The 14,654-nt window shown below is 44.8% G+C and overlaps 1 protein-coding gene across 2 annotated transcripts in view; it reads left to right on the forward strand.

Annotated features, from left to right (window-relative positions):
- Cnnm1 (cyclin and CBS domain divalent metal cation transport mediator 1) overlaps positions 1-12,503 on the forward strand; it is a 53,241-nt gene extending 40,738 nt beyond the window's left edge. For both annotated transcript variants that reach the window (XM_046450178.2, XM_058581217.1), the window contains 5 exons: positions 1,078-1,241; positions 6,934-7,117; positions 7,271-7,420; positions 8,900-9,001; positions 10,040-12,503. In XM_046450178.2, coding sequence (XP_046306134.1) covers positions 1,078-1,241; positions 6,934-7,117; positions 7,271-7,420; positions 8,900-9,001; positions 10,040-10,119 — 680 coding nt within the window. In that variant the 3' untranslated portion in view covers positions 10,120-12,503. The remainder of the gene's footprint in view (positions 1-1,077; positions 1,242-6,933; positions 7,118-7,270; positions 7,421-8,899; positions 9,002-10,039) is intronic.
- Positions 12,504-14,654: the final 2,151 nt, after the last annotated feature.

Here is a 14,654-nt window from a genome sequence, read left to right on the forward strand (position 1 = left end):
GTGACATGGTATTCATTGAACTTTCCCAAAAAGTATTTCTTAAAAATGTAAAAACAAGCTGATTGAATATTAAGGTCTTGGCTAGAAAGCCTGTGGATTATCCCAGTCCACACACAGGCCTGTGCAACAACAAGCCCTGTCCAGACCCACACTTTCAAGGGCCCCACTTTGGCCCTTATCAGTCTTGTCCCTCTAGGGAGGCAAGGAGTTCACAGGCTAAGGATGTGCCACCCAGAGCCTATGTTCTTCCTGCTTCCAAGTTTCAGATACCCAGGATCCCAGAATTCCCCACCCAAACAGTCCTGGGGATAGTGAGTAGGTCCAGAAACCCTAGGGCAAGGGGCAGGCTCTCCCTCTATTCAACTATAAAACTCCAAGGAGACAAACTGGCCTTACAGATTGCTATGAACATTTGTCAAGGACAAGGATACAACATTTCAACAGTTTAGTCATGTGTCTTATGATTTGTAAATATCGGTATTGTTTGTGGGCCTCTGTACTCTTGTCCTAGGCCCTGCTAACGTTGGGGCAGACCTTGAGTTAACCCCAATAAAATGTATCCCCACAAGAAGAAGTGGCTGTCCATGCTGTGACAGATGGTTTGAGGGCAAACCTAAGGCCTTGGCCTTTCCTAAATAAGGGATTACATACAGGACCTCACCACAGTAGAGGGGCTCATGGGCTGGGACAGCAAACCATGCTCACAGCACTTCATGCATTTGGGGGTCCTCCTGCCCCCGCCCTGAAAACAAGATCTAGGAAAGGCAGCAGACCTCCATCTGCCTGCTGCTCGGGGAAACAAATGCCCCAGCTCTTCATTCACGAGGTCATGGGGGTAGGATTTGTTTCTCCCAGGAACCCACACCAGCAAAGCAGCTCAGCTCCATCCTGGACTGATGGGAAAGTGAGATCACCTTCCCACCACCCGGAATTACCATTTGCCTCATAGTCCCATGGGACGTCAGTGAACAGCGCCTTTCTCTCTCTCCCTCTTTCCATTCCTTCTCCTTTCTCCCCACCCACCCACCCACCCCTCCTTGTCTTTTCTCTCCTCTCCTCCTTCCTCACCATCTGCAGTAAACCGGTCCCCTTCTCGCTGCAGCGGCTTGAATCGCTCTGAGTCTCCAAATCGAGAGCGCAGTGACTTTGGTGGGAGCAACACCCAGCTGTACAGCAGCAGCAACAACCTGTACACGCCCGACTACTCCGTCCACATTCTCAGCGATGTGCAGTTTGTGAAGGTAACTCCCCCCGGGGGGGCAGTACCTGTCCCTCTCCCAGTGGGCAGGGTCAGCTGGGGGAGCTGGACCAGGAGTCCCCCAGGCTCAGGCATAATATGTATCCCAGTCTCCCTATTCCAGCATAATGCTGCGTGGCAGCTCCTTGGCTTTATAAAGACCCTGCTCTCAGGGAGCTTTATTGTGGTTGTCACTTTTGAAAGATCTCCTGATCCCTGTTTTTCATATGGAGAAACTGAGGCACAAAGCGATGCGAAATCAGCTTTGCCTGAGACAGAACTATTTCCTTTGGATCCCCTACCACTGACACCAGGTTAATTTCACTCATTTTTTTTTTCAAGATCAATTTGCAGGTGATTTATAAGCCAAGTGTTTAGAAGAAACTGTGCTGTTTTTATATGATAATATATTTATAGGTATAATAGTATATTTTTGCAAATAATATTTAAAGTGTGTGTTAACGGGAAATCCCTTGTAAGAACAATTAACATCAGTTTAGCTTCACTGAGCTATTAAGAAACCCCCCTCTGCACAGGCTGCGGGGTGAGGCAGCCACGCTCCTTGCCGTGCAGTTAAGAGGAGGGAGCTATTTCTTCATACCTTTCATGGGGGTTGGTACTATACAGAAGTCTTTTAAATTATCCTCCTTTCTCTTGCTTCACTAGGTTTTATTGTTTTGTTTTTCTAGCATTCAGCAAACAATTACAAACTTTGGACTGAGATCTTGGCTAAAGTCCCACTTATCCCAGTCCAACAAAACACTCAGTGAGTCCACTTGGTAATGTTGTCCCAGTGTTGGGCTGGATGGGAAGGGTACTGAAGTACACGAATGGGAGAAGTTCCTTTCCGAGTGTCCAGAACACCCACCCTGATTATTTGGAATGGTGTGTGCTGGCTGGCTAGCTGGGTTCCGGAACTCTGCCAACACCCTGAACTAACACATCAGCGGATAAACATAGCCATGAAAAGAAGTACCCATGGGCAGTGACTAATGGAAAAGGGGTTGGGATATTAACTATTGTGTGTGTGTGTGGGGGGGAGGGGGGCAAGAAACTTTACTGAGTCCTTTGAATTATCCTTGCACTCTCCTGCCAGCCTGTGAGGTAGGGACTCCTGTCACTCCCACTGTACTGATAAGGAAATTGAGGCTTGAAGAGCATAAGATGCTGTGGCTTTAGGGAGAGTTGTAGGAAATCAGAGGCAGAGAGAGGTGACGGAGAACCAGCTGAGCAGTACTCACAGGTGCGTGTGATGACCTTTAACAAGTCTAATGAGACTAGCAGGTTAAACCTTAAAAAGCCATAGCTCCTGACTCTGCTCCTGGTGGCTTCCAGGCTATAAGGCTTTTCATAGTTACTGCAGACAGTTCTTGGAGGTGGAGTAGGGGAAATGGAAGAAGGGAATTCTTAATGTGCCAGCTTTTATTGGTTTCTATGGGGCATGGCTTGTAGGAAAAGGAAGGGAAAGCCAAATATAAGTATGTGATTCAATAAATATCTAATCAACATCCTCTCTGCACTTGTCACTGAGAAACTGGCAAAGACAGCAAGTGGCTGCCATTCTGGAGCTTATGTGACAATAGGGGAAGAAAATGATAGACAGGGACCCCATAAATAACCTAGGGGAGTTCAGGTCGAAATAAAAGCCATGAAGGAAATAGGGTTGTGGGTAAACAGTGATCTTCAGGGGAGACCAGAGAACAGAGGAGGCCTCTGCTTTTGAAATGGCTATCAGAGCAGGCCGAGAAAAGGACACTTTTGCTGAGGCTTGACAAGGGAGGTGAGGAGAATATTCAAGATGAAAACAAGAGACAGGGAGAAGTTTCGTAGGTGGAAGATCTGAGAGCTGGCCCGTAGTGAGCAAGTACATTGGGAATTTTTGTTAACTTTATTTCTTGGGTCTTTCCAATTGTCACAGTCATGTCAGTATGCTATAAGAAATTACAATTGACTGGGTGACTTAAAGAACAAAAAAAAAAAAAATTTTTTTTTTTTTTTGTCACACTGTTCTGGAGGCTGGGAAGTCCCAGACCAAGGTGCCAGCAGATCTAGCCTTCTCACTGTGTCCTCACGTGATGGAAAGCAGAAAAAGGAAAGGAGCCACCTTCTTCTTAGAGGGCACTCATCCCACCCATGAGGCTCCACCTCAGGACCTAGTTACCTTTCAAGGCCCCACTTCCAAATAATCTCAAATGGGGAATTGGGTTTCAACAGAGACGTTCTTTTTGGAGTAGGAGGAGACACAAACATCCAGACCATAACATCATTTACATCCTAAGTTCAGAAAGTCATACGATTTTCCAAGACATTACTAGACTTGCATAGGTTGGAGAGTACTTTGGGGAGGTTGGTTTTGTCCCCTCCTCAAGGAGGAATGTGCTCTGACAAATACCTTGCAAGAAGCTGGAAGGATTTTCGTAACACTTACAAATGACCCTGTATCTCCACCCCTAGAACATAAGAAAAGGAATAGTCTACAAATAACAAGGATGTGAGACAGCAGTAGTATTGGGAAACCTCAAATAAGAGGGCCCTTCTCGATCAGGTGTTTGTCCTTTTGTTAGATCAAAGGGCCTTGCTGTGATCTGAGCCTACCCACGCATCTTGAAGTTGAGCACATTAGCCAATTAAAGCATATTCAGAAACCTCTTCAAACTTGTGGCTTCCTTCCCTTAAAAACTTTGACTATAATTGTAGTCCTACACAGGGGAACTTTGTGAGTTCAGAGCTCTTGTTTTAACACATGTGTTTGTTTTGGTTTGATTTTTCTCTTTTGATTTTTAATAAAAAATACCTTATATAAAGATGCAAATCACCTCCTCTTGATTTAATTGGCTTTGTCAGGGCCATTGTTTAGGCTTCCTCCTTTTGTACTCCAAGAAGAGTTTTGAGAAATGTTTTCCCTGCCCAAGCCCCTGCTGCTGGCTGCAGGAAGGGTCCATGGGGGCTCTCTGAGTCCAATGAACTGAAATTCCAGAAGTGTCAAAATCCAGGAGTGATTTGATTTCAAGATAAGTTACAAAATTAAATAGAAAGGTGCATCTAGTGATTATCTGGGAAAAGTTTTAAACACAGCCATGACTAATAGTAATTAATGAACTGACATGTTACTCAATGGAGGGTTCTTATCTCATACATTCAAAGAATGAAGTATGCAAAAGTCTGAGGGTGAGAATTCAGTAGCACATTTATTAGAAACAAGCAAGGAAAGCTCCCACAGCATGGAAGAGGTCCCTCTGAGAGTACTGTTGGGGCCTTTCTGCCTGGGGGCTTTATAGTGTTTTGGTGAGAAACTAATCTTTCATTGGGGAGTTGACTGTTCTCTTTCTCTGGCTCAATCGAAGGTGTACAATTTTAATCTCTTGTTCCCATAATGGGATGATCTAATGTGTTTGTTAAGCTGAGTTTGTCCTGTATTTGTTCCTTAAAACAAAAGAATTACTTGGGTTTAAAACAACTCTTTGGAGTTGACTAATGTTAGGGTAGTGAAGGAAGCGTGGGGCAGCAACAAATGTCTGGGCATCCAGGTGTGAGTGGGGCCTTCCAATTAGGCAGCCAAAAACAAAACAAAAAAAGCTTCAGTCTGGGGTTTTAATCTGGGGTGGTGGTCCTGCCTCTGTTGATGAAGTTATGAAGGTACCAAAGAACCCTTATGAGGAGATATGTATATATCTAAAATATATATTATATATCTATATATATAATATACACATAATATATATATATATCTATATATATATATAGATAGATATAGATATAGATATAGATAGATATAGATATATATAGATATAGATATATATGTATATATATAATGTAGTGTAAGTATTATTATAAACTAAGAATATTTGGCAGTTGTCTTACAGTCTGGATTGTGTGATTTGACCAAAGTACCCCATCACCATCTGGTGGCGGGATCCCTATATTGCAGGATTGTATTTAGAGGGAGAAATAAACCACGTGAAAGTTGAAAGTTCAAACAAAACATCCTAAAATTACAGGAGACATCACACACTAGCCTCAAGGTTAACTTCTCCAGCAACTCAGCTGCCAAGTCAAAATGTTCAAAAAGGTTAACCTTATTTTTTGTTAATTTCTAGATATGCAGACCTACTTGTCCTTTGTAATTCAGAGCTTGCTTCAAGAAAAAAAAAATTTTTTTTTTTTTAGTTGTAGATGGACACCATACCTTTACTTTATTTATATATTTATATATTTTTGTGTGGTGCTGAGGATCAAACCAGTGCCTCACACATGTGAGGTGTCCTCAAGAACACTGAACTGGGCTGGGTTGTGGCTCAGGGGTAAAGCACTTGCCTAACTCATGTGAGGCACTGGGTTCGATCCCTCATGCCACATAAAAATACTAAATAAAGGTATTGTGTCCACCTACAACTAAATAAATATATATATATGTTATATATATATTTTTATATATATATATATATATACACACACATACATATATATATATACATATATATATACATATATATTTTTTAAAAAAGAATACTGGGGGCTGGCATTGTGGCTCAATGGTAGAGTGCTTACCTAGCATGTGTGAGGCACTGGGTTCGATCCCCAGCACCACTTAAAATTAAAACAAATAAAATAAAGGTATGATGTCCATATACAACTAAAAAAAAAAAAAAAGAGAACACTGAACCAACCTGTTGAAGACTTTGGACAAATGCCAGCATTTATAAAGCATAGAACCTACAGTTTTGAACTGAAAAATATCAACACCAGTTACTAACATTCTGCTACTTTATCCTTTAAATTCCTCGGAGGGAAAAAACAAAAAACTTGAGTGGGACCTGTGTCTGATTTTAAGTAGGTCTCAAGTCCTTGGTTTCTATCTCCAGCAGCATTAGCATCACCGGGATCTTTGAAATGCAAATTCTGTTTCTACCTCAGACCAAGGGAATTAGAAACTGTTAGGCTCAGCAATCTTATTTAACAAGCCCTTCAAGTGGTTCTGATGCTGAAGTTTGAGAGTCACTGATTTTGGACAGTTTTACATAAACTGTGTGCTATGATTTGGGTTTGGCTTGGGGTATCCCTCAAAGCTTCATGTGCTGGAACCTTGATCCCCAATGTAATGTATTGAGAGGTGGTGGATTTTTTTTAAAAGGTGGGGCCTAGTGGAAAGTGATTAGGAAATGGGGTTACCACCCATGGAAGGGATTAATGTAGGACTCTCTCAGGATGGGTTATTTTCTGTGAGAGCAAGTTGTATTAAGGCAAGATCACACCATGTGCTTGGCCCCTTGTGTACTCAGCCATTTTCCTTTCCGCTTCTCTACCAAATTGTGAAGTAGCCAGGGAATCCCTTGCTAGATGCCAGCACCATGCTGTTTGGACTTTCCAGCCACCAGAACATTGAACTAAATAAACCTCTTTTCTTTATAAAGTATCCAGACTTAGGTATTCTATTATAGCAACACAAAATAAACTTAGTCTTCTTCAGATGCACTATAAAGTGTGAAGCTAATAAAAATGAACAGAGGGGACTGGTGGCAAACAAACAGCCCCATGTTGCAGCTGCTGGGCTGGTACAGCTTTGGTAAGACCCCTAGTTCACATATCTCAGGGGTTCCAAGTACCCCAAAGGAGTAACTAGTGAGCTCAGGAAAGCTGGCTGCATCCAGGGAAGTACTCTGTTCAGTTCTCCTGAGCTTCTGCTTGCTTCCTTCCAGGTCACACGACAGCAATACCAGAACGCACTCACAGCCTGCCACATGGACAGCTCGCCCCAGTCTCCAGACATGGAGGCCTTCACTGACGGAGACTCCACCAAGGCTCCCACAACCCGGGGCACACCCCAAACCCCCAAGGATGACCCTGCCCTCACGCTCCTGAACCACAGGACCAGCCTGCCATGTAAGTCAATCGGGTGGATGGGCTGGGCTTCTGTGGGGTGAGGATGGCCCTGCCTTCCATCCCTTAGGCCTGCTCAGGGCTGCCATCTTCTGCCTCCCAAAGCCCCAGGTGCCCTCCAAGGCAGAGAGGTGATATGCTCACTGTATTCCCCAGGCAGCCGCTCTGATGGGCTGAGAAGCCCTGGCGAGGTGGTGTACCTGAGGATGGAGGAGATGTCCTTCACCCAAGAAGAAATGACTGACTTCGAGGAGCAGAGGACACAGCAACTCTCCCTGTCTCCTGCAGCCGTTCCCACAACAGCAGGTCAGGGAGGGGGCCCCAGGAGCAAGGGGGATCGCTGCCTCTGCCCCCAGGGGACTAGGATGACCAGGGGCAAGCTGGGTGAGGGGAGCTCTAGGACCCCAGCCCCTGAACCAAACTCTCTCCTCCTTACACAACCATGAAGGAAACACTAACACAGAGCACCTGCCATGCCAGCCTGGCCTAATTCATCCTCCCAGGAAAACCACGTAGAGCAGTGTGAGGAGCTGTTTCTGCCTGGACTCAGACCCTGCCTCCTTTATTTAGGAACTTTGCAATTTTAGGCAAGTTGTAAAAGATTCCTTTTTTTTTATCATAGTAGATATAAATTGTAGTAGCTATTTCGTAAAGTAGCTTTGTAAAAATGAGATAATGAACATATCTAAAGAGCACACCAGGGTGTTTCCATAAATATTAGGTTGTTATTATTAGACCCGCCTTACAGATTAGGAAATGACATTAGTCATCAACCTTGCTGAGCGGACTCTTCCCTTCCTTTGTTCCTGAGGTTTCCAGTTCTATCACCTCCCTTTGACAAGCTCCCAGTGTCCCCGCAGTCCTGTGATCCTTCTGTGCTTGCCTCACCAAGTTTGCAGCATCCCCTCCCCACCCCAGGCCAACAGTTCCTCTCCTGCTCCTTGAGACTACCCCAGTTTGCAGTGCTAGAGACCTATCAGTCCAAAGCAATGACCTGAAAAGGCATATCAGTTTTTAAGGTCAATGAGGTCATGAACACTAACCTGGAAAATCTGGGACATACGTAGTTACCAGTCTAGGACCTGAATTTAGAAGTGTTGTTCTTTTTCTCCCCCAAACATCAAATTTACTAGCTAAAGCATGTAGCTAGAAAATGTAGCAAAGAAATAAGTATGGAGGCAATGGAGGGTTTGGAGAACATCTAGTCCACCATCTGGGGTGACACATGAGAACCCCTGAGGCCCAGGTGAAGGGAATGACTCACACCTGTCCACATGCTGCACCATCAGCCCCACAACTTCGGGTGCAGTGCAGTTGCCAGCACAGCACCCCACTTCCCCAGCTCCATTCCTATTGCATTGATAGGAAGGCTTGGACCCCTTCTCTGCTCTGGGATTCCGTGGCTCTCTGAATAACCACTGGTCATGAGGGAGAATCCAGGGGCATGTGTCCAGTTGTTAGTGAGCCCTGTAGTTGTCTAGGGTTTGTGCAAGTGGAGTAGGTTGTCCTCCCCGTCTTCAAATGTGTTTGAGGAGGGAATAATTTCTGACTTGGCATGGAATGTTGGATTCCTGTGCCTATTCTCCGTCTCTTTGCTCCCTTTGTGGCACTGAAAAGCCTCTTGCTAACTAACAGAGCCAACACCTTTCTTGGGATCCCTCCTTTGTCACACCTACCCGGCCTTGGTTCTTGTCTTAAAGCTGAGGGACATTACCCAGAATCCTCCAGCCTTGATCCCTGAATGTGGAGGTTGACTTGAGTTCACTCTCATTTCTTTTCTCTCAGCATCAGATAATGAATGTTGTAATATCAACCTGGACACAGAGACCAGCCCTTGCAGTAGTGACTTTGAGGAAACCATGGGCAAGAAGCTGCTGAGAACCTTAAGTGAGTATCTCCTCATCCAGACCTAAGCCACGCTGCAGTTTAGTAGGAAAACATACTGGGATCTCCCTCCCAAAGAAGCCATTGACTCCAAGGCAGTACAGTTGTGGAAATCCATAATAGGGCTCAGGTCAGTATTGTACCTTGGTAGTGTAGGAATCTGTCCCATTTAGTTGGTGGTCCTCTAGGTCAGGAGTCTGCAGACCAGGCCCCTGGGTTAAATTTTGACCTCCCACCTTCACTTGTTTAAAAAAAAAAAAGACTAATTGGATCATAGACCCTTTGTTTCTAGTGGCCACTGTGGCAAGGGTGAAGGTTGAGTAGTCGTGACAGGAGTCTGTAAGGTTCGGTTCACAAAGTCTATAATAATTACCATGTAATCCTTTAAAGAAAAACTTTGTGTTCAAGAGATTCCATAAAAGGAGTAGCAGGTATGAAGATTAGTTCAGGGAATGGACCAAGAATTTCTTATCTTCCATAAGTGGACATCAAGGCAGAGAGAACAACGTGAAAATAATCCTTCCAAAAACAACAGAGCTGGAAAAAATGATTCGTCCATCCTTGAGGGAGATTATGTAATTACCCCCACCTTCCCCAGTGCTGAACTAGAGTTCCTGGGGGGGTCACTCCCAGTTGTGCCCACCAACCAGGGCTCCTGGAACATCCATACTGTGTGACCAGTCCTCTCTAAGCCAGTGTGTCTGGAAGTAACTAGGGCTGGACTTTCTGGGGAAGAAAGGCACAATGTCAAGGTGTTACATGGGCTTCATTTACCCAATCCCCTCCAAGAAATGTCCATTGTAGGCAATAGTTGGGCTTGTGGCTTTTCAGAAATGTCACTTTATGTGGAAGGTACATCCTAATCCTTCAAGATTTAAATATACTGATATCAGCACCAGGATAGAATGCAGATGAGTGTCAGCCAAACTTCAAGGGCTGTATCTCCATTTCTGCTTCTATTTTGAAGAAAGCTCAGGCCACTGAGGGAGAATGAATGCCCTTCGGGCCTGCAGATTCAGACTCACAGACTGTGTTTTTCAGGTGGTCGAAAAAGGAAGAGGTCAGCAGATGGGGAGAGAACCTCTGAGGAAAACTCCAATTTAACACCTCTGATCACATGACCAGACAAAGAGCGTTTGCTGGATGTGTGAGAGTCCAGGGCTTTGCGGGAAGGCCGGCCCTGCCCGTCATCTGCTTCCCCCAGGGCCTCCCGCAGGTGACAGAGCATTTCTGCCTTCCTTTCCACCTCTTCACCCCTAGCTGTCGTTTTTTTTTTTTTTGGCAGATTTTTCCTTATTGCCTCCAGTTTGACTCAGAGCCTTGACAGAAGAAGGTGCCTCTAATGGAACATGCTAGAAATGGTCTTGTCCATAGCACAGTCTGGGAGATGACCTCCAAGCTGACAATGCCACTCTGGGACCCCTGACATTCTTCTTTGTTCTTTGGGATCCCCTGTGCCATAGCAGACCCATGTCTTGGGGTTCACCATTCTTTCCTCCAGAAAAAAATGATAACTTCGTGCCATATCTCATGCTTAGCTTAACTCAGAAGGTGCCACTGGCAGATAGGCACAAAGGAGGCTGGAGTAGCAGGTATGAAGATTAGTTCAGGGAATGGACCAATAATTTCTCCAGAACTTTGGAGAATGGGACTCAGCTGTGTTGGGCTGTGATTAATGTTACAGCACAGAAAATTGTCAGTGACTGTTCCTATTAGATAGCAGCTTCACAGCCTGGAGACGTGTGTCTCAGCTGGACTGGAAAGAATGTAAGATGGAATCTCAAGTCACTGTTTTTCCCAGGGACACATCTGTTTTGGCTCCTAATCCACAGGCATTAATCGATCAATGAATCTGCTCTGGAAGAGGAGGAACAGTGAATGGAGAAAGCCAATTGGGAGCCAGAGATGGAATTTCAGGTTTTAAGTGAAAAAAAGAAAAACGAAACAGAAAACTGATATGGAAAAGTTCTAAGCTATTAAAGCAAGTTTAGCCATGACAAACCAAAGAGTGCCCAGGTCAGCCAAGAAGGATGTATGTGCGCATGGGACTTCAGTGTGCATTACACAGGAATGTTGAAGAATCACTCTTCTTCTTCATCCATTTCCCCCACCCCTTACTAAACACCGGCAGGTCGCTAAGTGTACTTTATTCCAAGAACTTAACTACACCTGAGTTTTCTCCTGAATGTTGGAGAACCACAAGGTGGAAGAATGACTGCACATACCCACTTCCAAGTTGTGATCAGGAATCACCACAAGCTTAGGAAAATCTTGGAAGTAAGTGCAGTTTGTCTGTGGGGCACCTGTCTGCCTTTCCAATCTATTTCCCACCCATTCGAAAGCCCTTAGTTAGGGCCCAATGATCTTGTGCTGCCTGATGAATATTCAAACCATTCCCAAGCATTTCCCTGTTGCACACCATTTGAGCCTCCCTCCCCTTTCTCCAAACCACCACTCCCTCTCTACACCCAGTCAATCAGTTTCCTGGGAAGTAGGAGACCAGCAATTCCTCTGGGTTATTTGCATCTCAAAGGAAAATGCTTACCCACAGGAACCTTTGACTCAGGAGTTCTTAACCTGGGGTCCATCACCCCAGGGGGGTCCATTGCTGGACTTCAGAAGGTTCCTGAAACCTTCAGAAGGTCTTAAAACTGTCAGAATTTAGTGTATGTGTTCTCATGTTTTCCAGAGAGTTGAAAGTTTTCATAAGCTTAAACTTCTCAAAGTTCTCAGACCCACAAGGGTTAAAAAATAAAAATTAAAAAACTATTTTCATTAGTGGAACTTTCAGCCCAGCCTTTCTGCAATGCAGAGTGAATACTGGGCAGTTCATTTTTAATTATAAGTGGTCTTCTCCAGTGTCCCTCAATTGATGGGAAAGGCTGGCATCTACCAAGAAGCAGGAGTCCTCAAAAATTCACACCCTAAAGTATTATACAACCTCCATCCCACATAACTTTGGCCTATCACCCCCCCACCAAACCAGAACAGGTATTGCAGACCGGAGGACCACAGCATGTGGGAGTAAAGAATTGAGCTGGAGTTGCCTCTTCCAGCAAAGCATTACTGACTTTGACACACCCCTGGCCTGGCCTGGCCTGGCTGGAGGCTCAGCATGCATGTGTTCTCTTGCTAACTCCACAGCCACCTACTCCTCACCTGCTCTTGCCTGGTTGGAACAGAGAGGGTAAGCCCTCAGTGCTGCCTCAGACCCAGACTATTTATAGTGAGTTTTGAGCAAGAACTGCCATCCTGCAGTCTTCTTGCCCAGCTGGCCACTGGCCCACAGGGGCCTACCTGGCCAGACTTCCACCAGGCTCAGCCCACTCCTGTTGCTTTGTACCTATCCCTTGGCAGAACCCCTGAGGAGCTTGTCACCACTCCTCTCCCTATCCCCACCCCCAAGTATTTTCTTCAGGTTAAAAAAAAAAAAAGATTTTAAAATAAAGCATTTATGAAGGCTCAATAAATTGTAAATAATTTTTAAATAAAATGAAAATGCATTTCCTGGAATGTGGCTGTTTTCTTTGCCCCTGGAAGTGGAGTTCAAAGTGGCTTCACTTGAGCTGCAGGTTGGATGGTGCACAAGTGTAACTAACTCTACCTCTGGCTATCTGCTGACAAGGGCACCTCTCAAGGCCAGGAGTGAGGCTGAGGAAGGTCACTGGGAAGCCCTGGTGCTGTACTCTGAGAAGCAGGTAGATGATTTTGCAGGAGCAAATGGCAGATAGAGGAAGTAAAACCCAGACAAGAAAGGAGCACTAAAAGGATGAGGAGAGCTGGCATGTGGTGGTGAGGCACTGTGGTGGGAGCTCTCCAAGTTCAAGGTCCTGGGTGTGGATGCAGACAACCTCCAGCCTATGCACTGGTCATCCTGGCTTGCCTCTGCAGACCCTTCAGGAAGGAGTCAAAGTGGCACAACTCCAGCCATTTCCAGCCCAAGGCTGGGGGAAGGACCAGGGGAACAGCGGGCCAGACCTGTCAGTGAGTTGTAAATCAGTGCAGGAAGGCGAGAGGCCAGAAGAGATGTCCCTGGGCACGGAATGGAAAGCTGAAATCTGTTCATTTTTTCAACCAGCAAACAAGACAATGGATGACCTGTGCCCAAACAAGCTTGGCCTATGCCAGGAACCTTGATGAAGGCTCTTCATTTCATTAACAGTAATGATGAATTACAGTATCAACTATTTTACTTTGGGCTTTAGGTATCCATTGCCTCACTTCTTTCTCCATGGTGCTCCTGAGAGATTGGATGACTCAGAGGTCCGAGTGCCCTGCTCATGTACAGGGACCATCTGCTTAGTAGTCCTGCCTCTGACCTTCACCACACACAGCCCTGAGAAGTCCTGCAGCTTTCCCCAGACTTACACAGAGCCCTGGACAGAGTGGGGGATATACTGACCAGAATGTAGGTTAGAATTAAGAAAACCAAACTCCCATTGAGACTGGGCTTTTAAAAAAATTTTTTTAATAATAACATTTTAGCACTTTGGTACGGACACTTAGGCTTAAAGCAGTTTCTTAATGATTTTCAATGATTTGAGCAAGAGAAATTAAACACTAAGATTTGGTTGGGTAGGACTGTATTCTGGAGGGCCACAAATGATTTTAATATCAACTTTCCTTGCTCCCAAGAACCAAGTTCTGCCTGTACTGTCATCCCCATGCAGGATGGGTTAAAGCCACATTTGGAGAAAATGATAGAAGACTGACAGAAGGTAGACTCATTCAACTTATATTTTGGCTCCTTCCCCTACAAATCATAAGCATCTTTAAAGTGGAAGAACAAATGTTGGTAAAAGGGAAATGAGAACTGAACGCACGAAGATGACAGCATCTGATCACTTTCAGTCCATCCCTATCCACCAGGCCAATAGATTCAGAGAAAAGATAATTGGTTAAACGCTTATTTTGCATTTGGATCTACTATGGAATTTCAGCCAGATGCTGAAGGATCCAAAAACTATAGCCTGTTGAGAAACACTGAAGAATGAGGGGAGAGGGGGCTCATGTGGAAAAGCAGAAACAAGGAATGAATGCTACTTTCACATACTTGAAACGTCATCCATTACAAATGCCAGTAGACTCACTGTGGTTAAAAGCAGGGGAATAGGACAAATATGAATCAAATTCTGGTTCAAGGTAAAAGATCCTTTTAACCAAGGGCTCCATCAACAGAACAGGATGCCTCACCAAGTATGGAAGGAATCCACCCCCCCAGGTGGAATGAGTCAGGGACAATACAGAAGAGAATATTTCACAGGGGGACAAAGGCTAGACTTGGTGACTCCTAAAATGTCAATCACCCTTCAAGGCTAGGAATTTATAACTCATAGGAGTCCTAGAAAGGAGCAGATCCTATTAAAATACTATTTTGAAACTCCTAAGTACTAAACCTCTTAAGAAACAACCCCACCAAATTCTACAAAACCACCAGTTGGAGATTTCTGGCACATGGAAATTGTGATCTATGTTCAACCGGCTGTAATCCTTCTGATAGAGCAGATAATCCTTCCAACTTCAATAGAAGGGGCTAGTATTCTAGAATCATCCAGAGTGAAGCTATCCTTCCCATGAGTCCATGAAGTCCAACTTCTTAATACAAGAAGACAGCTGGCTTCTGAATGACGAGCCCACAAAACTGACACACTTTTTT

This window comes from Marmota monax, unplaced genomic scaffold, assembly GCF_021218885.2.
Source record: "Marmota monax isolate L192 unplaced genomic scaffold, Marmota_monax_Labrador192_F-V1.1 WCK01_AAM20220418_F8-fsc00004, whole genome shotgun sequence".
NCBI lineage: Eukaryota > Metazoa > Chordata > Mammalia > Rodentia > Sciuridae > Marmota > Marmota monax.